General features: G+C 36.1%; 1 protein-coding gene across 1 annotated transcript; it reads right to left on the reverse strand.

Annotated features, from left to right (window-relative positions):
• Positions 1 to 243: 243 nt before the first annotated feature.
• LOC106161083 (C-myc promoter-binding protein) lies at positions 244 to 25,503 on the reverse strand. Its single transcript, XM_087011281.1, has 31 exons — positions 25,322 to 25,503; positions 18,227 to 18,543; positions 16,819 to 17,008; positions 16,216 to 16,342; positions 14,555 to 14,724; positions 13,957 to 14,195; positions 13,638 to 13,704; positions 13,403 to 13,458; positions 13,039 to 13,183; positions 12,652 to 12,745; positions 12,360 to 12,441; positions 12,151 to 12,193; positions 10,011 to 10,136; positions 9,771 to 9,912; positions 9,373 to 9,518; positions 9,012 to 9,067; positions 8,705 to 8,767; positions 8,398 to 8,539; positions 7,934 to 8,119; positions 7,520 to 7,648; positions 6,856 to 7,153; positions 6,414 to 6,593; positions 6,141 to 6,287; positions 4,313 to 5,932; positions 3,792 to 4,069; positions 3,059 to 3,570; positions 2,717 to 2,864; positions 2,419 to 2,499; positions 2,132 to 2,240; positions 1,714 to 1,947; positions 244 to 1,479 (listed from the first exon to the last, which is right to left on the reverse strand). The coding sequence occupies exons 2-31, from the start codon at positions 18,520 to 18,522 to the stop codon at positions 1,343 to 1,345; spliced, it is 6,243 nt and encodes a 2,080-aa protein (XP_086867407.1). The 5' UTR covers positions 18,523 to 18,543; positions 25,322 to 25,503; the 3' UTR covers positions 244 to 1,342.
• Positions 25,504 to 26,121: the final 618 nt, after the last annotated feature.

The raw sequence follows: 26,121 nt of genomic DNA on the forward strand, positions 1-26,121 counted from the left end.
CGATATCTTCGCCACATATTTTCAGATAAAAACAGAAAAAAGTCTTATTTATTCACACTAAAAAGGAGTTAGATTTACTTTTATTGTATATTTATCATATATTTTATCGAGAGGATCCACCCGTCTGTAAAATCTATTGTTGGTCTGAAATTTGTGCAGGTTCCACATACATGTATTTCAAAGTAATCACTTTTTGAACTATTACACCATTTATTTTATTCACTAAAAGATAATACGAACACGTTTTACAGTTTTGACCTTTTCATTTATTGGTCACAGTTATTGCTTTGTACAACACAAATTCTATGAGTTACATCACACCACAGGCACAAAAGGCAGTGTTCACTGTGCTATTTACAAATGCACCATTATCACGTACTACACCGCAAAGAAAGAAAGGCAAGATGAACTGCAGTGTTAAAACATACTTCATGTCTGAGAATGATCTTAAATTGTTCTTTTAATACTTTATTCATTCTAAAATGAACATCTGTCCTAGAAACTGAATTATGAATACCGTTGCACCATGTTTTAAATTATTTTTGATTTTTTTTAATATAAAGAACAATTCAAAATCATGTCTCAAACTCACTATTTCTGCAGAATTGAATTCAAAAGTCAGTCAAAATGAAAGAAAAATAAAGGAAAGAAAACATTATCTACCAGTCTCTATATCACTTACAACGTGATACAGTCTGCCCATTAAAATGTTTATATAAAGTTCCTTTGTCTCTTTTTATTACAAACGTACCAATTCCAAAACATTATACTCAAACACACAATATATTCACTTACTAAGTTAAAAATTCGAGAGATATGAAAATTATTTAATACAGAAAATTGCTTTTTATCATAATATATCATGATACAAACTGCCCTCAGACCATCAATACTGCAGTGGTGATAAAACAAACTTTTCACCTAAAATAATACACACAACTTGAACATTGTTTTCATTACATCAGGATAAATAGTTGTGTAACATCATATAAAATATTGCACCAATTACTTTGTCAAGACATTATTATATTTAGTGATATTAATAAACATGCTGAATAATGCGTTAATAACCACAGTTAATCTCAATGCAAAAATATAAGACCATTTCCCCTCACTACTGGCAGTCACAGTTCAGATTCCAGCTGGTACTTCTTTTCAAAGGACATTGTCACCCACTTTGATTGGAAGCTCCTCAAGAGTAGCATTTTAATATATAAGCTAAATAATGCTTGAAATTCCAGTGTTATTGCATGTTCATAGCCAAAATGCTTCATTCAATACACATTCATTCCACAGTATCCAACTCCTGATACAGGAAACTTATATCAGAGCAGGAAGTTATCTAGATTTCTAATTCGCTGAACATCTTCCTACACCAGATGACAGAGGCGTTGGGAGGTCTATCGTCTGTCTGGAGGCGGGAGATATCCTTGGGTGTAAGTTTACGGAATGCCAGTTTGTATTCACGGTCAAAGGCATCTGAAACGAATGGGTTTACACAAGTTAGTCAAATAACAAGATTACTATACAGTATTTTTTTTCCCCTTTTCATATCAATGACTGTGAGCAATCAATAAAAAAAGAGCAGTCTATCAGATCAAATAAATATTTATGGAAAACATACTTTATGGACTGATATACATTTAACACAACTACTTGTTCAAAAAACTGTATTTCCCATTGGACTAGGCATTATAAACATTAATCTCTTACCATGATCAATATTTTCTCTTCCACAGGCAGAAAATGAAAGGAAACATATTTCCCTATACATGCTGCGGTGTTTGTATCTCTTATTCTTATTGCGACGATGTCTCTCATGAATCACAATCTTGATTGGGCTGAACATATCATTACACTGGATGCTGGTCACAATCTGCTGAAGAATGCTCTTAGAGAAAGCCTGGGACTCAGTCACCAAGGCATTGACTGCAGCAGATGGACTTTCTTTAAATGAAAGAGAGAAGACACTTCATGAAATTTCAAATCCGTCTCCATTTGTATTTATATTAAGCATTATTAAGACATAAACATTATCAAACCAAATAACTAATGTACTCATGAGAAAAGTAAAATTTCTAATCAATCTTTATAATCAAAAGTGAACTGCTTAGTAATATAGTCTACTTACTGCTGGTCCATACTTTGTACATAGGCTGTCCAACCTCGTCGTGCAGTCTAATGTTATCCCATTTGAGTCTCACAAGAACAAGTTTATCATCTGCTTGTTGGCTAGATTCCTGAAATCAAATCAAATATCGACTTCTGAACAAACTGCAATAAATAACTTTTTACTTAAGATACAGTTACCGTCTTTTGAACAGAGGTCAATTTTTCATTAAGATACAAACAAGAAAGACTTGTTCTTTAAGTCATGTTTATGTTCCTCAAAAGTACAGTACAAATTTTTTTACTTACTTTTTCCTTGTTAATGCTCTTAGCTGTCATGATGTAGCCTGGCATGTGACTGGGAACATCTAACCGCTTGAAATACCACACCTACATAACATAATAAAACTTATAATCAGGACTTCAATGAAAACATATAAAAGACATGGCACTCCAAATACATTCTGATTTCTGTTTAATACACATACATTCAAATAAAATAGTCATTCAATATCACAGTGTCAAATTGGAAGCTGAAAAAAGAAAACCTTACACTTCTAATATTTTTACTTCAATCCTATTTTGTGTATAGAAATTGCATTCATACCATATTCCAAAAGATAATAGGATGTTCATCAAGGAACTCATCCCTAGATAGAGACAGGTCTCCTTCACTGCCAAGAACATTTTCCAGTTCTTTTCTCAGGACAAGTGGACTGAGATATGGGACTCTAATTGGCTCCTCCTCTGGTTTACTGCAAAGAAAAACAATTATTATATCAATCTTAGGTCACTATTGTATCTATCAATGGAGCATATTTTTCGACCATAGACAATGAAAAAATCATTACCCTTGAGAAAGTCACGTAGCTGTATGCTCTGATAATAGCCAATTTGATCTTTGTATTCATAGTCACAATAACATTTTATGGAAGGACAATAAAACTACCTTTCCATGTTCTCCCCTTCAGATATATCACTATCATGTCTCTCCTGTTCCTCGTCAATTGAATCACTAACAGTTGAGTTGGAAGGAGATAAAGCCATATGGCGCTCTGTAGTCGCAGTGTGACACTCACTGGTACAGCGCCTACGTCCCCCTGGAGCTTGATGGTGAATACACATCGGCCCCACAGTCGTAGATGTTGGACTCATGTTAATTTCATCCGAAACTTGCTTAGTTGCCTTAAGGTGAAAGTTTAATCTGCTTGGGATAAGCTGCCTGGGGCTATTCATGAAGGACGAGGGAGGGCTATCCACTGCTTTGTCATCATAGAGCAAAATGTCATTTAAGTCTGAGACTGAGGAGGACACGCTTGCATTGCTGGTGGGAAGTTCTGAGCCTTCTCCTCCACGTTCACTTCTGCTATTAGCATTAGGCACCGACTGGACACTTCTCATGCTTTCCACGGACTTGCTAAGAGATTTCAATTTTGACGCTGTATCATGACCCTTGTAGTTCTGAATAAATAAATAAATAAATAAATAAATAAATTAAATAAATAAATAAATAAATAAATAAATCCTTATATCAAAACCCCTGAAGTACATCATTTCAAGTCTTGTTTCTTTTTCTCCATATAAAATTATTAAAATGTTGCAATCAAATTTATGAGAATAGCAAGGAACTTATTAAAATTTAAAACTGTACTATAACTCTATGCATATACATTCTATTTTACCTTAACATATATGTTTAAGAAAGGCACAAAGTTTGCTCCACAAAACTGGCAAGTGGTGTTCAAATTGGAATCATCTGCACTCCACCCAGCCATGATCTGTTCATCGTACAGTAGCGATTTGCAACCATTACAACGACAGCAGCTGCTCATTTCAACTTCCATGGCTACATTGGCAATAATATGCGACAGACTCTGTGTGGAGCTGAACTTTGAAGAGGCATCAAAGTTGTTTGCTGGAATGTACTGCTCAAGGTAGGATCTGCTGCTTGGAGCACTTCCTGGAAGGTGTGGGAAAATATATTTTTAGCTAAAATTCTGTACACTTTCAGTGCAGTAATTTTCTTTGATAAATATGCCTGAGGCAAAGTTTCAGGTTTATTCATAAAATCTGGAAATGTATATTGCTTTAACTTTGTATACCATTTCTGAAATATATTTGTACTTGCATTCAGATAGGTAGGACATTTCCCAGCTCTATCAGAACTCGAGCCATTGACCAACCTTATGAAATATATACTCACCAAACTGAGAAAACATAGCTTGCTGCCTGTTCATTGCAGCCCTGCGCAAGTCTTCAGCACCATATTTGTCCTTGTCTCTAGAAACCTGTTCTGATCCTTTGTTCAAAGAATCTGTACTGGCTTGCATTTTAGACGTCTTCAATCCATCTTGGTAGTCTGAAGCAAGACTATCCTGTGATTTGCGTAGTGAATTCATACTGCCAGAGCTTGTAAGACCAGACCCCGTCTGCAGAGAGGAAGTAGGGGTCCCCATATTCTGCTTCCATTCATTTAATTTATCACTCATAGCATTAGAGGCATGTTTAGCAATGTTCTGTGCAGAACTTATCAGTTTCCTGAAAGATCCTGCTCGAGCAAACCTACTAAAACTGCTGCTGGGGGATTTTTCCTGCAGGCTGCCATTACTTGATGCTGGGGACAAAGTATCACCGGTTCGTATTCCAAATGTCATGCTTTTACTGCGGGATATGCACTCCTTGTCATTCCGGGGGGTGCCGTCCAATTCCCAATCTGGGTTCTTGTCCATGAAGCGTTTCAGGGACAAACTTTTGAAGTTCTGCTTTCTTGAACTGGATTGTTCACTATCTTGTGTGCTATTGCTGTCCGTGCTGGTCCGAGACTGGGTCTCCGGATCTACTGCTTTGCGTGCGTTGTCTGCCTCGTTTTCAGCTATTGTGAACATCCTATTGTCCCGAGGAGGCTTAGAAAATGGCTCCACGTCTATTAAAGGTCCACTTGAGCAAATAGGTTTGGATTGGTCTGCAATACCAGCTTTTTGCAATTCGCTAAAAACTTCACCTTTCTGTGTTCCTGCAGTAGAATCTACAGATGCAGAAAGAAAAGCTCCAAGAGGGTCATTTTCAGTCACAGGAGTTGGAATTTTTTCCACTTTTCCAATTGTAGGCGATGAAGGCTTATTATTTTCAGGAGTTGGTGTTTTTTGTTCATCAATTTCTTCCTCAGATATGAAAACCTGGTCCTCACTTAACAAAGAAACATCATGATGAGAATCAGAGTTAGGTTCTTCGTCTTCTTTGTTATTTGACTGTACACAATCTGTTGAGCTCGTACTGTCTATGTCAACAAGCAATTCGTTTGACTGGCTCTTTCCTTTTGAACTGTCATACAACAAGTCTTCTCTGCTACTAGAAAACACATCATCCCTTGGAGACAAAAGGTCTTCTTTACTACCGGCATCTGTGTTTCTGTCCCTATTTCTTTTCCTGTGCTTATCTTTCCCATTTTTGAAATAATCCATGAAACCTTTAGTACCTGAAGAGAGGCTCTTTGATCTTTCTTTAGTAGGATCTTTTTCCAAATGATCTGGGTTTTTCTCAAACACATCATTCTCAAAGAGAGGGTCATTTTCTATATTGTACTTTGAATTAAGCCAGAGTAGTCCTCCGGGTTCTCCACTGCGATGTCTAGGTCTCCAGCTACTGAAACTGTTCAAAACTTTCTGAGCATAATTTGGCATGCTATGGTGCCTCTTCCTCCTGCTGTCTTTCACTTCATTGTCCCCGCTTAAGCTGTTGTTCAAGTCAATATCCAGAACAAGGGCTTCATCACTGCGGATAGATGTCCGACTGGCTGTGATCAGAAGACCAGCAGAACTGCCCACTAGAAACAAGAAGAGAAATTATTTATCACTGAATCAAAATGTATCATTATATTCAAAAGAACAAGGCTTTTAAGAAATAAGAAGTTGAACAGAAAAAAAATCATCTATAAGCTAACAGGATCTCGCATAAATCAAAAAGAAAATTTATGAAAATCTATTTCCAATTTTTGCAAAATGAGGCTATTGTGTTATGGAGTTCAAACTCACGTGTGCTTCCTTGTAATGTCCCCATGCTGCTATTGCTTCCAAAACTGCTAACAGAGTTTCTCACTATGCTGCCAACTCTAGCCCTAAACTCTTCAGCTACCGGGTCTATCTGGAGAGTCACATGGCGATCTCCATTTTTAGAAAGACCTAAAAGGAAGAAATCATCATTTAGATATTTCATTTTTCGACCATAGCATAATGAAACAAATACCTTTTTGAGCACAAGAAAAAGTATAGAACTTGCTACAAACTTGAAATGTTAAGACCAAGTACCTCTTTGTCCTCTCTTTGATCTCTGATTCTTGGACCTTGGCGTGGAGCACTTGTCCACAGAGTCGGTCTCCTGTTCGTCCTGTTCCCCAATCCTGTCCATAGACCCAGTGCTGATGGCTACAGAGATGTTCTTGGCATCCTCCAATGTCATAGAACTGTAACCTTTGTCTGACAAAGCACCTTTGGAAACAAAAAGATAATTTAAATTTCAATAAGCAGGTTTAATCATACAATTAAGTGCTCATATCTATATGTTGAAGACAAAGTCCAGTGTCAATTTTCCATTCTGGAAACAATCTACCACTTATAGAGAAACAACATTGCTTCAAGTTCAAATATATTTTAAAAATTGTGCCGGAGACTTTATATCATGTTCAATACATAAAAACTTTCTGAATTGACACAAATAATAATCATAGTAATTAAAATTCATTTCAAATACCTGTACTTTGCTTTTCTTCAGGACCATCAAACTTCACCAAATCTTCAAACTGTTCAGGTGCTTTCTTAGCTGCTGGCTCTACTTTCTCAGGCAAGGGCTGCACATCATCCAAAATGCTATCAAGACTGGCTCTGCTGAGCCGATCGTACTCACTGTCCGAGTTCATAGAAGAAATAGACATGCTGCGTCTCCGCAAGCCTTTTCGCAACTGGGCGATGGCCATGACAACATTGCGTAGCTTGTTCCACATGATGTATGCAGTGGATGCTGCAGCTGGCCACTTGCTCTCAAGGACAGCCTGAAACAGGAAGAAACTCACTTTAGACAAGGTCTTATATATCAAAGTTATTCAACATATAGTCGGTCACACACAGATTTAAATAACAACACCACCAAAGTTTAAATTTCTTGAAGTAATTATATACACCCTGCCTCCTACAGGTGTCCAATCCATCAATTTTGCTCATTGTGCGGACCTCTAAACTCTGCACCCACAAAAGTGGAAGAGGAAGGGGGAAGGTGTGCTTATATTGCCTAAACTTAAACCATTTCTTGAAGTTATGACTCAACTGCTTTTTCATAACTAGTTCTGAACTTAACCTGACACTGTCTTTATTTCAAATTTGAACCATTTCTATCATATCACCGTGCAAGCACAACCTACCTTGTTGTAATACCCATAAGTGACAGCATTTGGCTGGATTCCACAGCGCTTCATTTGAAACAGCACTCTAACAGCAAGCACTGGCTGGTGGTACTGACCACAAAGCTGCATCATCACACGGTAACACACCTGGATTTGTATAGGGAAACAATTTTCAAAAATTAAGTATTTATTATTATTAAGAATTATAATATAACAACATTTTTACAAGCTAATAACACTGAGATACTATCTATACTATTAAGATACTATCTATTAAAAAAATTTAAATGGCTTTTGTTTTAAAACCCTGCATCGGAATCCTACTTGTAGCCTAAATGCTCTTCATAGGCCCTATTACAGAGGCTCTCTGACATAGCATTTTTAACAAGCGACACAGCTCCAAAATAACTGAGAGCCAATATCAACACATGCCTCATCAGGAGGTTGTAGTCTGGCAGTCTGCATCTTAATGAGCACATTGTATGCTATCCTGAGAGCTCTGTTCTTGGTAGGGGTGACATGGACATAGGCTGGCAGGTGGATGAACCACAGGCTGTAGGTGTGTGCCAGGAGACACTTGGCCCACAACACTGGCGTCTCAGCATGCTTCTGTGCCGTCTAAATATGATGGAGACCATTGCAGTAAGTATACATTTAAGTTTACAGAAGAATTGGGACATTCTTGTAAAAATCTCAGTTAAAAAACAAATAATTTTAATGCAAATATTTTAATTTATATGTAATGAGCTTCATCTACCTGGACATATTTTAATTACACTTAATTACAAGAGAAAATTCTGAATTGCTCTTTTTAGCTGATGCATGTTAGTTTGACTAAGATTTGCTGTGAAAATGGGTGATGAGCTATAGTGCATTTTACATGATTTATAACCTACCTTCTGTGCTGACTTTATCTCATAGTTGGATCTCCTCGCCATAGGACCATTAGGACAGGGCCCCTGTTTGCTGGGGGTTTTGAAGGTGTTGTTATCCTGTTTTAAAAACAATTCCTCCTTCAACTCAGGGAAACCTTTGTATCTGAAATGAACAAAATGGATCGAGATGATGCTCAATAAATTTGGTGTGGCACTTCAGGTAATATCCAGCTTAGTACATAATGACAATAGACCAAATGACTACTTATGCCCAAGATCTGGATGAAATACGGCTCATTGACAACAGATTATTAATTGATTTACTTACCGAAAACTACTTCCCTCTGGGAAGTCTGCGGGGTCAGGAGGCGTGATCACAACAGTTCTCTCACTAGAGAAAACAAAATGACATGTTATATTATAAGCAAAATACAGCATATTTAGATTTTTCACAACCTACTGCAACCAGATTCAGGAAAACACTCTTTAAGCAGGAGAAGTGATAGCCTTTTCAATATATCGCTTAACTCTATTCTCTTTGTTGATAACAAATTTGTAAAATCTAGTAATGAACTTTCTGTGTTGGTATTGCATAAGAGGTTTATTTGACATAAAACGTCATTTGCCAAACTTACCTCTTCTGCGAATCATCGATTTCAATTAGTCTTGGTTCATCTTTGTTTTCATCCACCTAGTAAACAAGTCGATGAGATCAATGCAAGTATTTTCCACATAAATAATAGCTTGTCTGACTTCTGGCTTTGTAATTGATATCATCTTAGTGTTTATTGTAAAGAATACTGAGATTTATGGATTGCTCCACAGAAATAACTGCCATTATTATTATTATTAAGCTATACATCTCAGCACGGCACAATAATAGTCAACAGTTTAAACTTAGAAATTACATATTTCCATCCTTTTTTCATGTTTTTCTTTTTTCCAAATACATGTAATACATTAATATATAATTATGCAAAAATCAGCTCAAAATACCTTTTCTGTGCACTCATCAAAGAAGACCAAGTTTGAATTCTTTTCAGAAGTAAATGATCTTTCTTCAATAAATCTGCAGAAATTCTGGGTTTTCATCATCTGTGTGAAGAATTTCTGGTAGGCTCTATCCCGGCTTTTCAAAAATCCTTTAAGAAATTTAAAATATATTTCATTAAAATATAATCAGATATAAAAGAATAAGCATGTGATTGTGTTTAGAAATTAAAATCAACTGCACAATTAAGAATGATGTAAGCCACTAGATGAAAAAAAAAAACAAACAAACAAAATACCTGCAACTTATGTTGTGTGAATCAGAAATAGTAGCATATACTGGGTTTGCTAATATTGAAATAGGACTACATAATACCCATGATTTAACCCTGAAACCAGCTTACCTGACATATCGAAAAGAGAGGAGGCATCAGTTGTCCTGTCATTTGGTGCCTTAGTAATTGGTTTGAGGTAGTTCTTGTAGCCTTTCAGTATAGATGCCATAAAACGCAAAAATGCTTCCTGGATGGCAGTCTCCATACGTTGCTAAAATGTTATAAAATTTTCAGCAGTTAAATTTCCCTGGTCTGATCTTAAATTTCATATACATTTTTATTACAGGTAGCTCAAATTTTCATATTCACCTCTTTCTTCTTCTTCTTGAAATCAGAATCAAGCAAGCTCATCTGGCCCACATCTGTAGCTGGGGATTGAGTTTGCAGCTGTTCACATAAATGCATCAGTGTGTTCCTCAATACACGTACTGGCTTCTGCAAGTAAATTGAAAAGCATTTCAAAGCATGTCCTCACTACACTGCTGACTGTATGAATGTCCTTATCATTAAGTAAATATTTACACTAAATCATCTGACCCCCCCCCCCCCCACACACACACAAGAAAAACAAGGCAGCAAAGCTGTCAAATGTACAGACAAAAAACAGGAAATAACTATGCACAAAATAGGCTACTGTCAATTCTGATGCAAAAGTACATTATGTTAAACTGCAAATTCAACATCAAATTTTAATTATGCTCAACAGGTAATACTAATGTAAGTAAAATGTGTAACAAGCATAAGGCTTCAGGCCCATGGCAGTTCAAGTTCACACTTTGAAAATGTATAACTTCCAGAAAAAGAAGCCAATTAGACTGCTTTTCCAACTCAGGCTGCATTTTAGTCCTGTATTTCTTTTTTGAACGTTTGGCAATCATCAGTAACATGGTTTTCCCATAATGGTCACCATGGCAGCAGCACCCAAAATTGTGTTTTCTTCTATTCTGATGCAATATTACATAATGGTTAACAGCATAATGACCGTCAATTTTTAATAATAAAATATACGTATCTTGGATTTTCAGAAAATGTGACTAGCATGGGTCTTCAAGCCCATGGAACTTCAAAGTCACACCTTGAAAATGCCAATATGTGAAAAATTAAATTTTCACAAAAAAAAAAAACTGTTTAACTAGCAGAAAGAATTACCAAACAGACTGCATTGCCTACTGAAGCTGTATTTTAGTCCCATGTTTCTTTCCTGTAAGTTTGAGAACAGTAAGTGACATGATTTTTCTTAAATGGTCATCATGGGAGCAGTGCTCAAAATATTTTTTTTTCCAAATTTTGATGCAATATTACATAACGTTTAACACCATAATGACCATCAATTTTTAATAATAAAATATTAGTAACATGGACATTCAGAAAACGTGACCAGCAAAAGTCTTCAGGCCAATGGTACTTCAAAGTCACACCTTGAAAATATTATGCCAAAATGTAAACAAGACAACACTGTTGTGACATGGTTTTATTCCCATTTTTAACACTTTTTAAACATAAAACAAAATAAACAGTTTATTGCAATTTTTATATGATCAACTAAGAAAATTGATGAGATGGCAAAATTATCAAAAAAAAAAAAAAAAAAAAAAAAAAGTGTTAAATGTCCAATTTCCTCCATTCTGAGATTCTAAACATAGTGGATGATTGAATCTGACAAACTGCAATGATATGAGTTTATTTCCATTTTTGACACTTTATTACACAATATACGATAACAAGTTTACCATCATTTTTACATAATCAACTAACAATGTTGTAAAGATACAGGAAATGTCAAACAAACACTTTTAAGTATCTTACTACTTAAATAATAAGGCTATTAACATGTCTAAGAATTAAATCTGAGGAAATCTGAGGAAATGTGAAAAAACAGCTTAACTTCTAAAATAATACCCCGATTATGCTGATTTTCGAACTCAACCTGCGTTTTAGTAAGACTGACCATTCCTGTGAGTTTAATGACAATTGGGCTTTCTGTTTTTCTTATAATGTGTTTACAGTGTTGCATATATGCTGAAAAATAAAAAAACAGCATAACTACTAAAATAGTGGCCTGATCATGCCGATTTTCGAACTTGACCTGCGTTTTAGTAAGATTGATTACTCCTGTCAGTTTCATGACAACAGGCCTATTGGTTTTTCTTAAAATGTGTTAACAAGGTTGCATATATGCTGAAAAATGAAAAAACAGCATAACTTCTACAATAATGGCCCGATCATGCTGATTTTCGAACTTGACCTGCGTTTTATGAATATTTATCAGCTCTGTAAATATAAAGCCAAAAAGTAAAACTGTCTTCCACTTATCGTGTTAACGATGAAAGTGCACGGCGACGGCGACATCGACGGCGACAGGGACGGCGACGGCGACGACAGACGCAGGTGATGGCAATATGTACAGACACATCTGTGTCTGTACATAAAAAAAGAATAGTGTATTTACCTTTGGCAAAATCTTGTAGTTCATAGATTTTTTGTCTTCAGACCTAAAATGAAAATAGAGTGACATTCATTAATTATCAATTATCATCCAGATGCTCCAAGCAAGAAAATTAATATTACATTTTATCTAATCATTACAAGAAGTTCTTCACACAATTATTTTTTTCTAACAATAATAGCAAGTTCTGAATGATGTGAGACATTACTTACTGTGAGATTGTGTTTGTATCCAAATCTACACATGTCACATCTGGAGGTGGGTCATACAGGTCAAAATACCTGGAGTCCACACCTAAAAAGAAAGTAATGATCAAAGGTTATACACAAAATCCTGGCATCTTTTGTAATCAATTAAGTTCATTCTCGAGGAGGTAGCAAAAAAAAAAAAAAAAAATCTATGCCCATCTGTTTTATCTTTTACACTGAAAAACGTGTGCACTATTTGTGTGAGAGAGAGAGAGCATGCACGTACACATGTGCATGTGCTATGAGCAGAACCTACCGACTATGAAAGGAGTGGGGGCACTGAGCACTTCTGAGAAGCCCAAAGGACATAATGGAATGTATGGACATTGCCACTGGAAGGGGAAGATCAACTGAAAGAAAATAAATTCAATGAATTATTGGTCAAAATATTTTGAGCCTACGTTCAGATAATAGGAGCAAAAATTAATATCTTATATCTTCTATATTCTCACCAATACCTGACTACAGACCAATCAAGTTTTTTTTCTTGATTTGTTTTCTTCATTCTTTAATTAGGGCAGGGGAAACTCGGGTCATAGACTAAAGACTAATCACATACTAATGATTCTGTCTCTTTCTGTGATCCGCATGAAAAACAGCCCATTAAAATTTATAACTGGAAAGAACAGTTCATCAGTTTTACCGTCACCACAGCTTCAGCCACACTGGTGAGAACTGCAGGCCTGAGAGAGTGAATCACTATCTTATGTTCCAGCAATGAGAACAGGAGAACGTTCATGCAGTTGTCAGGTCCAAGGTTTTTGAGAAGGGTAGAAAAAGAAGCACCACTGAAATATTTCAAAAGACAAAGTGAAAATTAACATTCTGACTCTTTAAAAATCTTCAGACTGATTAAGTAAAAAAAAAAGTTATTTGTCACTTCCCCATGATGAAATTTTGCTTGGTTTTGTAAATCTTTTACACTAATACTAGAAAAAAATTACATTAAGATAATCAAATTGTGAAAAAAGTTTTCCTATTATTCAAACAAGTGTCAAATCCCCTACCTTTGACGCAAAGGTGTATCCTCAGGTTGTGATAACGATATCAAATCACTGCCCAACTGAAATACAAAAGGAAAGTTAAATATGAGCAATTTTTCATTATCTTTAAATATATTATGAATAAAAGGGAAACCTCTTTCAAATGACTGATTACACATATGTGCTCTGTCATATCATGAGCTAGAGATTAGTCAGGATGCTTTTGTCAAAGTTAATAACAAATGAAATAATGTCTTACCTGCAGTAGAATTCTAGGCCTTGAGGGAGAGGGGAATGGTACATCCCACATAAAATGGGAAATATACCTAGAAATGAAATACAAGTCAAATTTTAGCAAGTGTCAATAACACTATGAGAAAAAAAATAGCCAGCTTGTGCAGTTGAAAAGAAGGTGCACTTCCCTGACCAAATAATCAATCCGCCATCTGCTTGACAAACTTTGTGGACTGACACAGGCTAAAAATGTGATGTATGTTATCTGCAAAGATGTATAATTTCCAGTTAGCAACAATAACACACTAAGTATAATTTCCAGTTAGCAACAATAACACACTAACCTTTCTATTGGCACTGGACTCTCAATTCCATTCAACGTCATCTTGAAAAGCACTGTTAAAAACCTTTTGAAGGTATCAAAGAATGGCCAGTGAGACAAGAGGCAAATGGACTTGTTGGCATGGACCAACATTTTGGGTTGACTATTATGCTCTTCTAATAAACCTAAATTTCTTCTCTGTTCCGATGTAAGTTTTTCCTCATTGTAGGTTTCGTAAAATGTGACAGCAGCACCATAAACCTGGAAAGAAAAGTTTGTGAATAATCAGACAAAACGGTAGAAATTGGTCTGCAGTAAAGATAGATAGATTTGGAAAGGACTGATGAACTGAAACGGTTGCAGGATGATCAAGTGGAAATTTGCACTTGGAACCAATAAAATTTAATAACACTGTGCACTTTAAAGTGCTAATTTACATCTCTGAATTGAAGATCTAATGGCTTCAATGTCACCCCTCAATGGATGTCCATTAAATTACGAAAGGATAAACTGCAATATCAGTTTAAGTTCAAAGAAATGTAATTTAGTGCTGGATATGCAAAATGAATATATCTCCAACAAATTGGAACTGGGACAGTAATGATAACAATCTTCCTCACCTTATCCCACCTATCTCCAGTGAGGACAAAGGTAGAGAACACAGGTTTGGGTCTGTGGGCCTTGGCTGGCCAACACTCTATCATAGCACCCATGGGCATACAAAACAGGGGTACAGACGCTGGGAGAGGGAATTCCTCAGAGTCAACTGCTGGGTATCTGTAAACTATACCTGAAAATAAAAGAAGCAGTGACAGTGCTTTACTTACTCTACATCAAGTGTGATTTTGAAGCTGCTATATACTATGCTTCCTTCAACATGTATCCATGTAAAAGGAATGTTAGAATCATGACAACAAGCAAACTTAGATTACATTCAGATTCACACATCGTACCAGCTAGATTGCTCCAAATCTGCCGGGGATTTTCCCTAAAGTGCATTCAGTGAAATCAACTTATTGTCTGACATGCTTCCTTGAGTTGCTAGGGGGTGATTAGTAAATTACATTGATTGCACTTAGGGAGAATCTCCCGCAGAGTTGGATCGATCCAGCTACTAGGTTTATCTGAATGCTCCATAAGCGTATATGATTAAAAATAGGCAACCAGACACGCTTGAAAATAAAAACCAGGTAACATGACAGATAAACTGAAAACCATTATAGAAATAAAGAAAACTGATATCATTCAGTGAGAAACTTAATGAGAAAAGAGTAGTTGCTGGTGTGATAAACTCCTTTTCACGTGACATCCTCTCTAGATCAGGTTGTGAAATAGGAGCAGATCAGTTGTGAAAATGACTGTGATTACTCTGTGACGTGATGACAATCAGTGCAACGTTTCTGATCAATTATTTCCTTTTCAAAGATGAAGTGTCTTGGGTGATTTATGAACTGAATATGAGCCATAAAAACACATTTCATAATGCAACATTTATAATCTCAATTATCAATCTCAACTTCACCTCTCAAAAACATCTTCACAATGAAAAATATCACATGAATAATTATCTTTGTACTTTCAATGTTTCATTCACTTTCATATTCTATGACATGCATCCCTCTATTTTACATGTATTCAACTATGTAGGTTATTTACGAATGCTGTAACGATGGCATTTTCAAGTCATCCAATTAATATTTAACACAGAGCTTGTTTTATTGGGATAAAAAAAAACTAAGCCTTATATGCATTACAAGCTGATTTCATCTTTAAGGCATGGCTCATTTGTTTTATTCAACTTAAAACCTTAAAGTATTAATCTCCTAGTGGTTCTTCTTACAACAAATGTATAATTGAAGCATTCCAGGCATGTCCAACTGATGGCAAGATTTCATGCCAAAACCAATTACTTTTAGAATGTTTTGCTGCGATATACTGCCCTGGTAATGTGTCCACTCCAGCATTCACTTCTTTTACTCTACATATTAATGCAGACTTGTTTACAAAATATGCCAGACAGGACACTCCACCCTTGCAGAGACTGCATACACCAATTAGGTATTTTCATACCTATTTAACGAGGAGCAAGACACAAGCTACGTAGATTTATACAAATGGCAACAGCTGGTGTTGCACTGGCAGTCACTTGAGATTCCTTTGTCATTACATAACAGCCATAACTCACCAACTACTCATTTTCTACTGGAAGAATTTCCTTGGGCACAACTGATCCTATAATAATAATAATAATGTATGGGTTTGGCAGCAATAGATATCTTACCTGGCTTGTATGCTAGCACATTGGTTTTGGTCATGGACTTCTTATAACATAAATATACATCAGATCCCACCATTCCCTTATTGAGGGTCTTTGGGATTTGGCAGAAGGCATGAGGGGCCACCTCCCCCTGGAATTTCAAAATGGAATAAGAGAATAATATATTTGCCATTACCTATCCAGATAATGAATACCAAACAGTTTAATTTCAAGGAGGCATACATAAAATCAAGTCATCTAAGAAAAAAATAAAAACAAAATTTAAATTGTTAAAGATTGAATAACAGACAAAACAATTATGGCTACACCAATGATAAGTCTGTTTAACTAAGAATTACATTTCACCAGGGGAGACAGACAAAACATATCTATAAAATACTTCTCAATGAGAGACATGCTGGTTGACACTTATCACAAAAGCACACATTAACCTTCATTCAACTCTTGATACTATTCAGAAAACCAGTGAGAGTTGTTCAAGTGTCCTGACTTTAGAGCGACAATCTCAAAGCACACACAGCAGGTTACTACTAAATTGTGCAGAGCATCTATGAATGGATCTCTTAACAAAATGAGGTAAAAATACTTCCTCTATTGTGTAGTTACCTTGTTTGTGAGTATAATACAGACATCAGTGACTGCCAGTGTGTCACTGGGTGCGTTCTCCGAGGCTCGGCGATACGTGATGTAGGTACGACTACTGTTACTGTTGTTGACATTGGCAGGCCTTCCGTATGGTGTCAGGTGCATCACCTCACATCCAGGTAACACACGCTCTTTCCCCTCATACAAAACACTGAAATAATATTATAGTACACATTGACAAATGATTAAACATGTGCCCTTGCCTTATAACAATGTAAAAAATAATATACAAAGGCCAAATGTTCCTCGCCTAATTTTCACTTAAATAGCCATTATGTTAAAATTTCCAAAAAACATACAGATGTTGTTGGGATGTAAATATTTAGAGAGTTAAATGCATGATTATCCAGGAGTTACTACCTAATTCACTTCAAAACCATTTACAAAAATACATCGATAACTTCATAAAGCATGGACAAAGGCAGTCCATTAGTGAATTACAGATTAAGCCAAAATAAACTTTGATAACTCTCTGAGGCCAATTTTCATTCATGTCCAAAGGCAAGGTAAGGACATACAATGGAGCCTAGAGTGCAAATGAGCCATTTAAAAGAACTTTGATTTATTATACTTCAGTTCATCATTTGTTTATCTCCACCTCCCTCAGTCAAATCAGTGAGTGTCCTTGAGTTGAAAAAATTTTTTTTTAAGTTTCCTGAGCTGCCATTGTGCCAAGGATACAGAATGGCTTATATGTGATATATATCAGGTCACATGCTGGTCCTAAATATCTATTATCCAAAGTTATGTTTGGAGCAAACCATGAGTTGGTGAATCATAATGTCAAAATAACTGGTCCCATTTGTATCCGGTCTATGAGCACATAAAAAGCACTGATCGCTGTTATTCTGTAAAAACAGATGTCACTGGATCATCATTATGTATAAAGGAAAAAAAAACATCTGATCATCTGAATCATATAATTTCAAACAGTTTAACGTCTGTTATTACTGAATTCCCAAATTAACTTCAATTGATGCACACAATTTGCCAAAGATCATAAATGTCAAGTAAATCATTGAGATTCAAACTGAAATGTTTTTAATGAAGTTTCAGCTTCATAATGGTTATCACATAACTAAATCTTCCTCAGAATCCAATTATAATATGCAAAGCTCTAAAACCCATGCTGACATGTACAACACAATCCATTAATCAAAAAGAACAGACTGAGATATCTGCCTTGGAATTATCTAAATGAAATAATAGAGGCCAATTAATCTCAATAAACTGAACACGTGCACCCATAAATTTTCTTTCATCTTTCTAAAGCAGGCTTATCAGAACAACATGTTATCTATACCAAGGTCTTCTTCTGATACAGAAGACGACACACTGTCATTTGCTCCACATATGCCATAACACTCACCCAATGTCCGTGATTGGAGGTTTATCTCGTCCTCGCTGTATGCAAATATAAACTTCAGGACTGCGCAAACTCCCATGATTCAAATCTGCTGGAAATCCCGTAGGGGTTTTTTCAATACATGTAAATCCATCTGGACACTGTTCCCCAAGGCTTTTCACTATTACCGCTATGTCTGTTATGGGTTCAGGCTTGTGATTTGGCTTCAGAATGGCCTCATTTGAAAATTCGTCCAGTGGCAAGATTTGATCGGTCAGTCCTGCTACCACAAAGTAGTCTGCCACTCGCTTCTCATCCATGAAGACCAATTACCTTGTCAGCTGAAAAGATAGGAAATTAAAATGAACATATTATTGATCAACTACAGGCAACACAATTTGTAGGAAATGTAAAGTAGGATGATGTATTAATACGTGTTGCTTAAATCTCCAGTATGAAATGGAGAACATATGAAATTCAAGGAAAACATCTGCGTCATGTTACAAAATATCAAATCATTACACCATGCATTAATCTACGCATGTTTTAAATATACTGTGAAATGTGGCTGCGCATACCCTTTCCAGGTAAAGGACACAAAGGAAATTAGATGACTACTTATTAGATTTCACAACTTAATGATAAATCATCTCAATTAGATCTGTCAATATCCAAGGGACTTTTTTTTTTTTACATTATTTACAGACAAGTACGAGGACAAATTCAGGCACAATCAATGCACGGAAGTCATTACCATGAATGTAAAAAAAAAAACTACTGAAACCCAAGTCAATACAAACATTTATCAGCTCAAAACTGTTCTAGAAGCTTTTAAAACAATTATGACCTATATATAGCTAGCAATAATACCTCGTACCACCTACACCAGATACCTGTAACAGGATTCCATCGTGTGCAATATTCTATCATAACAGTCATTAAGCACTGTCTGGGCATGTGGGATAACACTTGACAATCTACTTGTCCTGTAGAGTAGGCTAATGAAATTACTGCCTAATAACAAAGTACTTACTCAATTTACTTACATGACTTCTGAAACCTCATTAAAACAAGATGCTCTTTATTGCAATTTATCCTCAACTGTAAATGTGTTGCTGTATGTCTCAAGATTGACAAATATTCCCAAACATTTTGCTGATGGAATTTTGTTTACTTTTATCTATTAATGTATAAAAACAGATACTAGACTCAACTTCCTTCTTGCCAAAGTACTCTTAATTATTATAACATAAGTCTAAATTGCATCAATACATACCAGCATTGTCTTTTCATGTAAAATGTGAGATAATATACAAACTCATCTGGCTCTAGAACCTACTTGCTGTGCACTTACCTTTTGTATAATCAACTTATTTTCATTGGTGAGATTCTAACACAGGAGAAAAGGAAAGAAACCAAACGCAAAGCCATCCTCTTGAATTAAAAAAAAATCCACCAGCCAATGAGCTACGTTTAAAAACCATAACATGTATGATGATATGAGAAATAGGGACATTACCTGTCTATCCATTTACCACAGTTTCTGTATATTAATAATGTACAAGAGAGATGTGTGAACCTGTGGAAAATCAATAGGAAGTGCATTCCTTGGTCTTTCTCCAGATCCTTGTCTGCACTGCCTGCTGCTTGGCATACTACAGCAGAACCATTACAAGCACACTAAAAGACAGAAATACACCCAGCGGGGGGAAGGTCAGACCAGGAATGAGGGTTAAGAAGATATATACTATGTAGTCCCTCTCTCTTTTTTCCAAAGGCCACCTTCTGAGTTATGGCACATTTACCAGAGGTTGCTTTGATACTGCATATTATAAGCACTGTACTTACTGAGGCATCTTGATGTGGAGTATTTATAATTGGCGCAGGACAGAAGTTACATTACTTTTCTTGTCTGTCCACGTATTTTCTCAGACTCACATACCAAGTAATATGACAGAGAGCCTGACAGTTCAAGTTTGTCAGATTATAGGTTTTTCAATTATCGTGCAGAGGAAAGAAAAAACACTTTCCCAGCAGAAGCAAATATCAACTCTCACAATGAAAAGTAGACACTTTCTATCAAAAGAAAAACCATATTATCAATTTACACTATAAGGGTGAACTATGGGTCAACTATTGTATTCTTTAAGGCAAGTTTACATCCCACTTATGGCACTGTCCAAGCAAAGTGGGTGATTGGAATTTCTCAGACATGAGCCTAGGACCCCATTCCCATAGATTTTAGATCGATCTATCCCTGTGGGGAGTCTCACTAGATTACTGTCAGCTTAGCCGGCTTAAGTGTCTGTCCTGCCTACTAAAAGCTGTAAGGGGGTAATTAACTATGGTGCGCGCTCGGCTGACTGCAATTTAGCGTGAACCCCCAGGGAGTTAGGTCGATCTAAATCTAAATCTCTGGATCGATCTAAATCTCTGGGAATGCACCCTAGGTTTAAAAAAAAACTAAACATTTATCAAAACCCCAGACAAGACTTATCTCAGGAACCATCAGAATTGAATTAAAAAACGTTTCTGCGGAAAAAGCTCAAGTCTAATTTCTAAACATCTTTACCACTGACACTGCACTGGACTTCATTCAATTTTGAATAAGATGTAGGCAAGACGGATTTGCTCCGCATCCAATATGGTTAGAAAGAGAAATGACAAACACTGCAAATGCGCCTTTAGAATTAATCTGCAACCTATTCTGCCACCTCTTCACTTTCCAATTAATGTTATATTCCGTGTAGACCTGTATAAACCCTAATCATTACAGTATCACGTACTAGTGTGTCCATAGTGAGAAGGTTGACTTCCCTTCATAAACACTGGCTGATGGAATTGACAAGACATGCAGTAGCCACTGAGTGGAACATTGTGTATCTAAAGCCATCATATTGAATATTGAGGCTTTATTTACTAATTACTAGGCATATGAACGTATTTGAAAAGTCTCGCATTGCACTCCACTCCCAAAAGAAGTTGACCAATTTTTGACAGGGCAGGGTATGAAAAAAACTTATCACATTATCTCCACATGCTGTCTTCCCACTGCACCTCAAACTTGTTATTGTCTGTGGTATTTACGTAATTCTTTTTTTTTGAACTATGATAAAGCAATAAACCAGTGCTTTTATTGCGAAGCCATTCTGAAATAGAATATATTGACAACTGCAATTCCCCATGTGGACAGCACTAATTGGTTATAAATTCATAACTGGCCAATCTTATAAAAGCACAACACAACTCAATTGAAAGAAATATATTTTTGGTTTTAGTGGTCTTAAAATGATATGAAGTAGCTTGACATAGATGAATTTACAAAACTGAAATATTTCTTGCACGTCTCTTCTCATTTCTAGTTTAAGAAAACATGACTTATTTACTAATTACTATCAGTTTGAACAAAAGGAAGAAATATCTTACTTACCAGTTACTGTTAGAAAATATTAATATATCATCAAAATGTACAAACAAATATACCTACAAAAAATTAATCCACTACAGTAGTGTTTTGTGAACTGAATCCATCAACTTACATCTGATTAACATATACATCATTATCTGCAGCTATCCAATTACTGAGATAGGTTCTAAACTAAAGCTGTTTTGGTCTAAATGTCAAGAAATAATGGCTTGACTGCAATACCTCCAATTAATCAGTAAGATCAACAAAAGAAAGTGTGAAATAATTGCAATGGGGGGGGGGGGGGGGGGGGGGGGGGGATATGCTACTCTGCCCATTTTTTCTAATTAAAAGTAAAACCCTTAACAATTTTTGTTCATGCAATGTAAATATACTCAATGGTCTATGCATTTAACAATATTCCATGAAGGTGAACCAAGGACTATCCCAGCTACCAGCAGTGACTCATACCCGCATCATTTACTATATATCTAGAACTTGATAACCCACAACCTTATTCTGAATTGACTATGTAAATTCTGTGTCAACAATTCATATATAAATTGTATGCATTTGTCACTTAGATGACAAAAGGTTCACCTGAAAACCCTTAAATCTTATCCAGAACATACAAAGAAAAAATTTCGGTCAAAACTTTTTACACCAAAACAGAACCAGTTTATACCATGGTATATTTTTTAACTTTCATTGTAAAGAATGGGTGTTCAACTAGAAGCATAGCAATCTTAAACTTGTCAGGGTCTCCAATACCTACATGGCTTTGGATATCTGCACAACACCTCAAACAAATCTGACATATATACTATAGTTGCTGACACATAGCCCTAATGTCCAACTATGCTCTGCAGAAACAATAGCTGTTTACCCAGTTATTGGTGTACAAAAAAAAAAAAAAAAAAAAATCAGAGGAAACTCCTAACATAAGACAGGGGATATCCCCAGAAACGCTCAACTTCTGACAAAAAAACAGGTCCAAAAACAGGCTAGAAGCAACATTTACACCAGGCACTATTGGGCTGTTACTGAGACAACACATTTATACCTTCTTAGTATACACTTGTATGTGAATAAGTTGCGACAAAATAAGAGGGCTAGGAGGTAAATTAGCAGATAAATAATTCATAATTACATTTCAGTTGGTGTTTAACTTTTTTCTCAGGCTGAAACTGAAGTCCCCCAGAGCATGAAACTCAACTGTGCTGAAAAAGACTTCAATGGAATTCAACCATGCTGAAAAAAAAAAGCTACTTACCTGAGTAAACTGACAACCTCTTACAGCCATCAACATTGCACAAACTGCACATCCAAACAGGGGATATAAGGACTTGAGGACCGACAATCCTAAATGTAATCACATGCTACAAGCTATCAGTAGGAGGCTTTTCCCAGATAACCCTCCCGCGGTCATTTGGACAGCTGGACTGCTTATGAATTTTTTGAAAAATGATATATGGACTCCCTGAAATTTTGTAGGAAATTTGAGGTGGTAATTTTAGATGACCTGTACCCCCAATCCTGGAAAAAGCCCTGGTAGGAGCCCATGTTAGAGTCAGACTTTCATTTTGTACTTACCTGCATTTTTATCACCATAGGATTAAAACTTTCTTACTAAAATAGAGAATGAAAAGCTTATGCTATGCTCAGACTGTTAGTGGCTTGTGGATTAGTGCTCTAACCAAAGATTAGCACCTATAAAACCAGCTGCAGGTAGCAGACTAAAGACCCAACCCCCTCCCACATGTAATGAATACACCAAAGACCACAATGGAGAGATGAGAAACTAATGTGGACCTTCGGGGATCAAATTCAACAGCCCTGTAGAATTCTCCCCTTTCATTATTGAAATACTACCGTTGCGAATTTCACCTGAGTAACTCACTGTGTCACAGCTATCTGTTACATCATAAAGAATGTGTCATAATATGTACCGAAGCCTGGGAAATCCTGTGGTTGCGGAAGACAGTCTCTTATCAAAAGCACTACTGGGACATTTGTCTGGGTATACCTTTGTACCTTAGCCTATCCTCTTATTTTCACTAGACATGAATCATTCTAAAGAACACCTACAGATGAAGTATTTCAGGCATATATTGTTAATGTCCTGAGGAAGGTTATATTTACAATCCTGTTCCTTTTTCTTCTCCCCTGATTAAAACACATTAAAATATTCCACCTATCCTAATACCCTCGTGATCACTTATAATGAGAAAATGCATGGTAATTATAACTTCATCAAGAAAATGTATATAAAATATACTTTCAGATAAACATCTCAAAGAGGATTAAGTCTACATCATGTAGATTTTATTATCAGAAATTATATATAGAATCTCCAGTATATCGTTAATGAATCCTAATGGACATCCATATTCAGCAGCTGCCAGACAGACCTCACTTAGCACCGCACATGTTTGAATTAACAGAACAATTGCTTGAACAAATAACATAGCTCGGCATGGCAAAATAGCCAATACCAGACTGTTTGTCAAGGGCAATCACTCATGATCACATCAAATTAACACCCAGATTATCATATAAAACTTTCACTTCCATCACAGACATAATAATATGAATTAGAGGATTTATCTGACATGACTCTCTGGCTCTTTATTATTCCTAGGACCTTTTATAAGTCACACTATTGTATTCTTAATCAATACATGATCAATACAAGTATTCCGAAGTGAATGCTGCTTCTGGATGCTGAAAGGAACACAGCACAGAGGACAAAGAGAAACTTATTCCTGGTTACCAGATGGTACAGTCACACAGAGAAAAAGTTTGTCACCACGGAAATCAATATCATGCCAGATTTACAAATTAACCAGATTTCACTGCCCCAACTTATCAAGCACAAGATGTCTCAGTGTTAGATTTATTTAATCAATAAAAGCCCTGTCACTTAAAAACACACTTGATGTCCAAATGACTGTTTTACCATGGTGAAATATAAGATATAAACATTATTTTATTTCATTATAACTCACAAATTTCATATTGACATCACTGAGTTTGTAGTCTACTGTATTTATTTTAGGTATATAAATTGATACGTGGTTACCCAAGAGGTCATCTGAGTTTTAGAAAGAAACTGATTACAATCACAGAAAGAGAAATTTGACCTATGCAAGAAACAGGAATGTCAAATCTGACATTGGTCACTGACAATTAACATCTTCAGGCATTCACAGACAACAAACTAGGCCTATATACACTGTCCATATAAAATCTTCAGCCAATTTATGAGTCGGATGGTGCTGGACATATCTTGTGTTCAAAGTGTCTTAGGTATGTCGATCTATTTACTAGTTAGTATTAAAATATCACATTTATGCTAATATGAGTAAACAATATTGAAATACTTCCGAACTGAGTACACACCACACATTTTCACTCACCTCAACTTAAATATCGCTAGGCACTTCTACAACTTACGGATCCCAATAATAAAACAGAATATCGAAATCTTTCTTCGCGTGTTTATATTATAGCCAGGGCTTATCGAATTGGCTTCTGTGTCGTGAAGAATCCACTTTTACACGCCATTGCCAGTACCATCAGAATACACCCACGACATGCAAACGTAGCAATAGTTACTGCTGGATGTCGTAGATGGAACAAGACAGCATGTCAGTGACACAGTGGCTTGTCCCAGTGTTGTTGTTAACATGGGAAAGACATCGTGTACTTACCAAATATACCTTTATGCACTTTTGAAAGTTAACTTCAATTTCTTCTTGGTAAAATCATATCCATAGCTTAACCGAGTGCACGCTTGTTACCGACAAAGTGTTTATTTGCACGCTGCGATTTGCAGCTGCCTCCCACCTAAATACGCCATATTGAAATTAGCTGAGCGTATTAATTTTACTAAACCCCCTAGCAGTGCAGTGCATTGATGACTCAACATCATGTATTTATCATAAACGTGAAAAGATATTTGAAAATAGTTTATCAGTTACAGAGCATAAAATAATGTATTTCAACTCATTAAGTAAAACAATATCACATATGGCATTATGTGTTATATGCTGTGGTGTTCTTCATCGTGCGGACTATTTATCTGCGCAATAATAAAGCACCTGCTGGCGGTTCACTGCACAGGTGAAGCGGGTCATTTGAATGTATTTTTCTTCCATCAGGAATTAAAAGGAAGGGAATTCACTGTTGGTTTGTAGGAAAAATTCACCGCCTTCTTCGTTTTCTTCACAGTAATTGATCAAGCACACATGTTAAAACAGTTACAAAGGTATAACTGATCTTCCTTGTGTTACACAGGGTGTACTGTATATACCAATGGGCTCATTCCCAATGGAACTATCGTTTTACGTAGATCGATCCAACTCCTTGGGGGCACTCACTGAATGCAATCAGATTAACACGCCTCCTATTGTTTCCAACATATTCAGTCACACCACATACTTTTCTTCTCAACACCAAGAGATGCGTTATTCTGATCAATTCAGCAAGTGCCCACGCAGTGTTGGATCGA

The sequence above is a fragment of the Lingula anatina genome, chromosome 1 (assembly GCF_051362555.1).
Source record: "Lingula anatina isolate TDL-2025a chromosome 1, LinAna3.0, whole genome shotgun sequence".
NCBI classification, from domain to species: Eukaryota; Metazoa; Brachiopoda; class Lingulata; order Lingulida; family Lingulidae; genus Lingula; species Lingula anatina.

Coding starts and splice junctions, on each gene's coding strand:
- LOC106161083 (XM_087011281.1), bottom strand. CDS start 18,522: ATGGATGAGAAGCGAGTGGCAGACTACTTTGTGGTAGCAGGACTGACC. Junction 12,194..12,359: donor GATACAAACACAATCTCACA/GTAAGTAATGTC, acceptor TTTTCATTTTAG/GTCTGAAGACAAAAAATCTA. Junction 9,913..10,010: donor TCAAGAAGAAGAAGAAAGAG/GTGAATATGAAA, acceptor ATAACATTTTAG/CAACGTATGGAGACTGCCAT.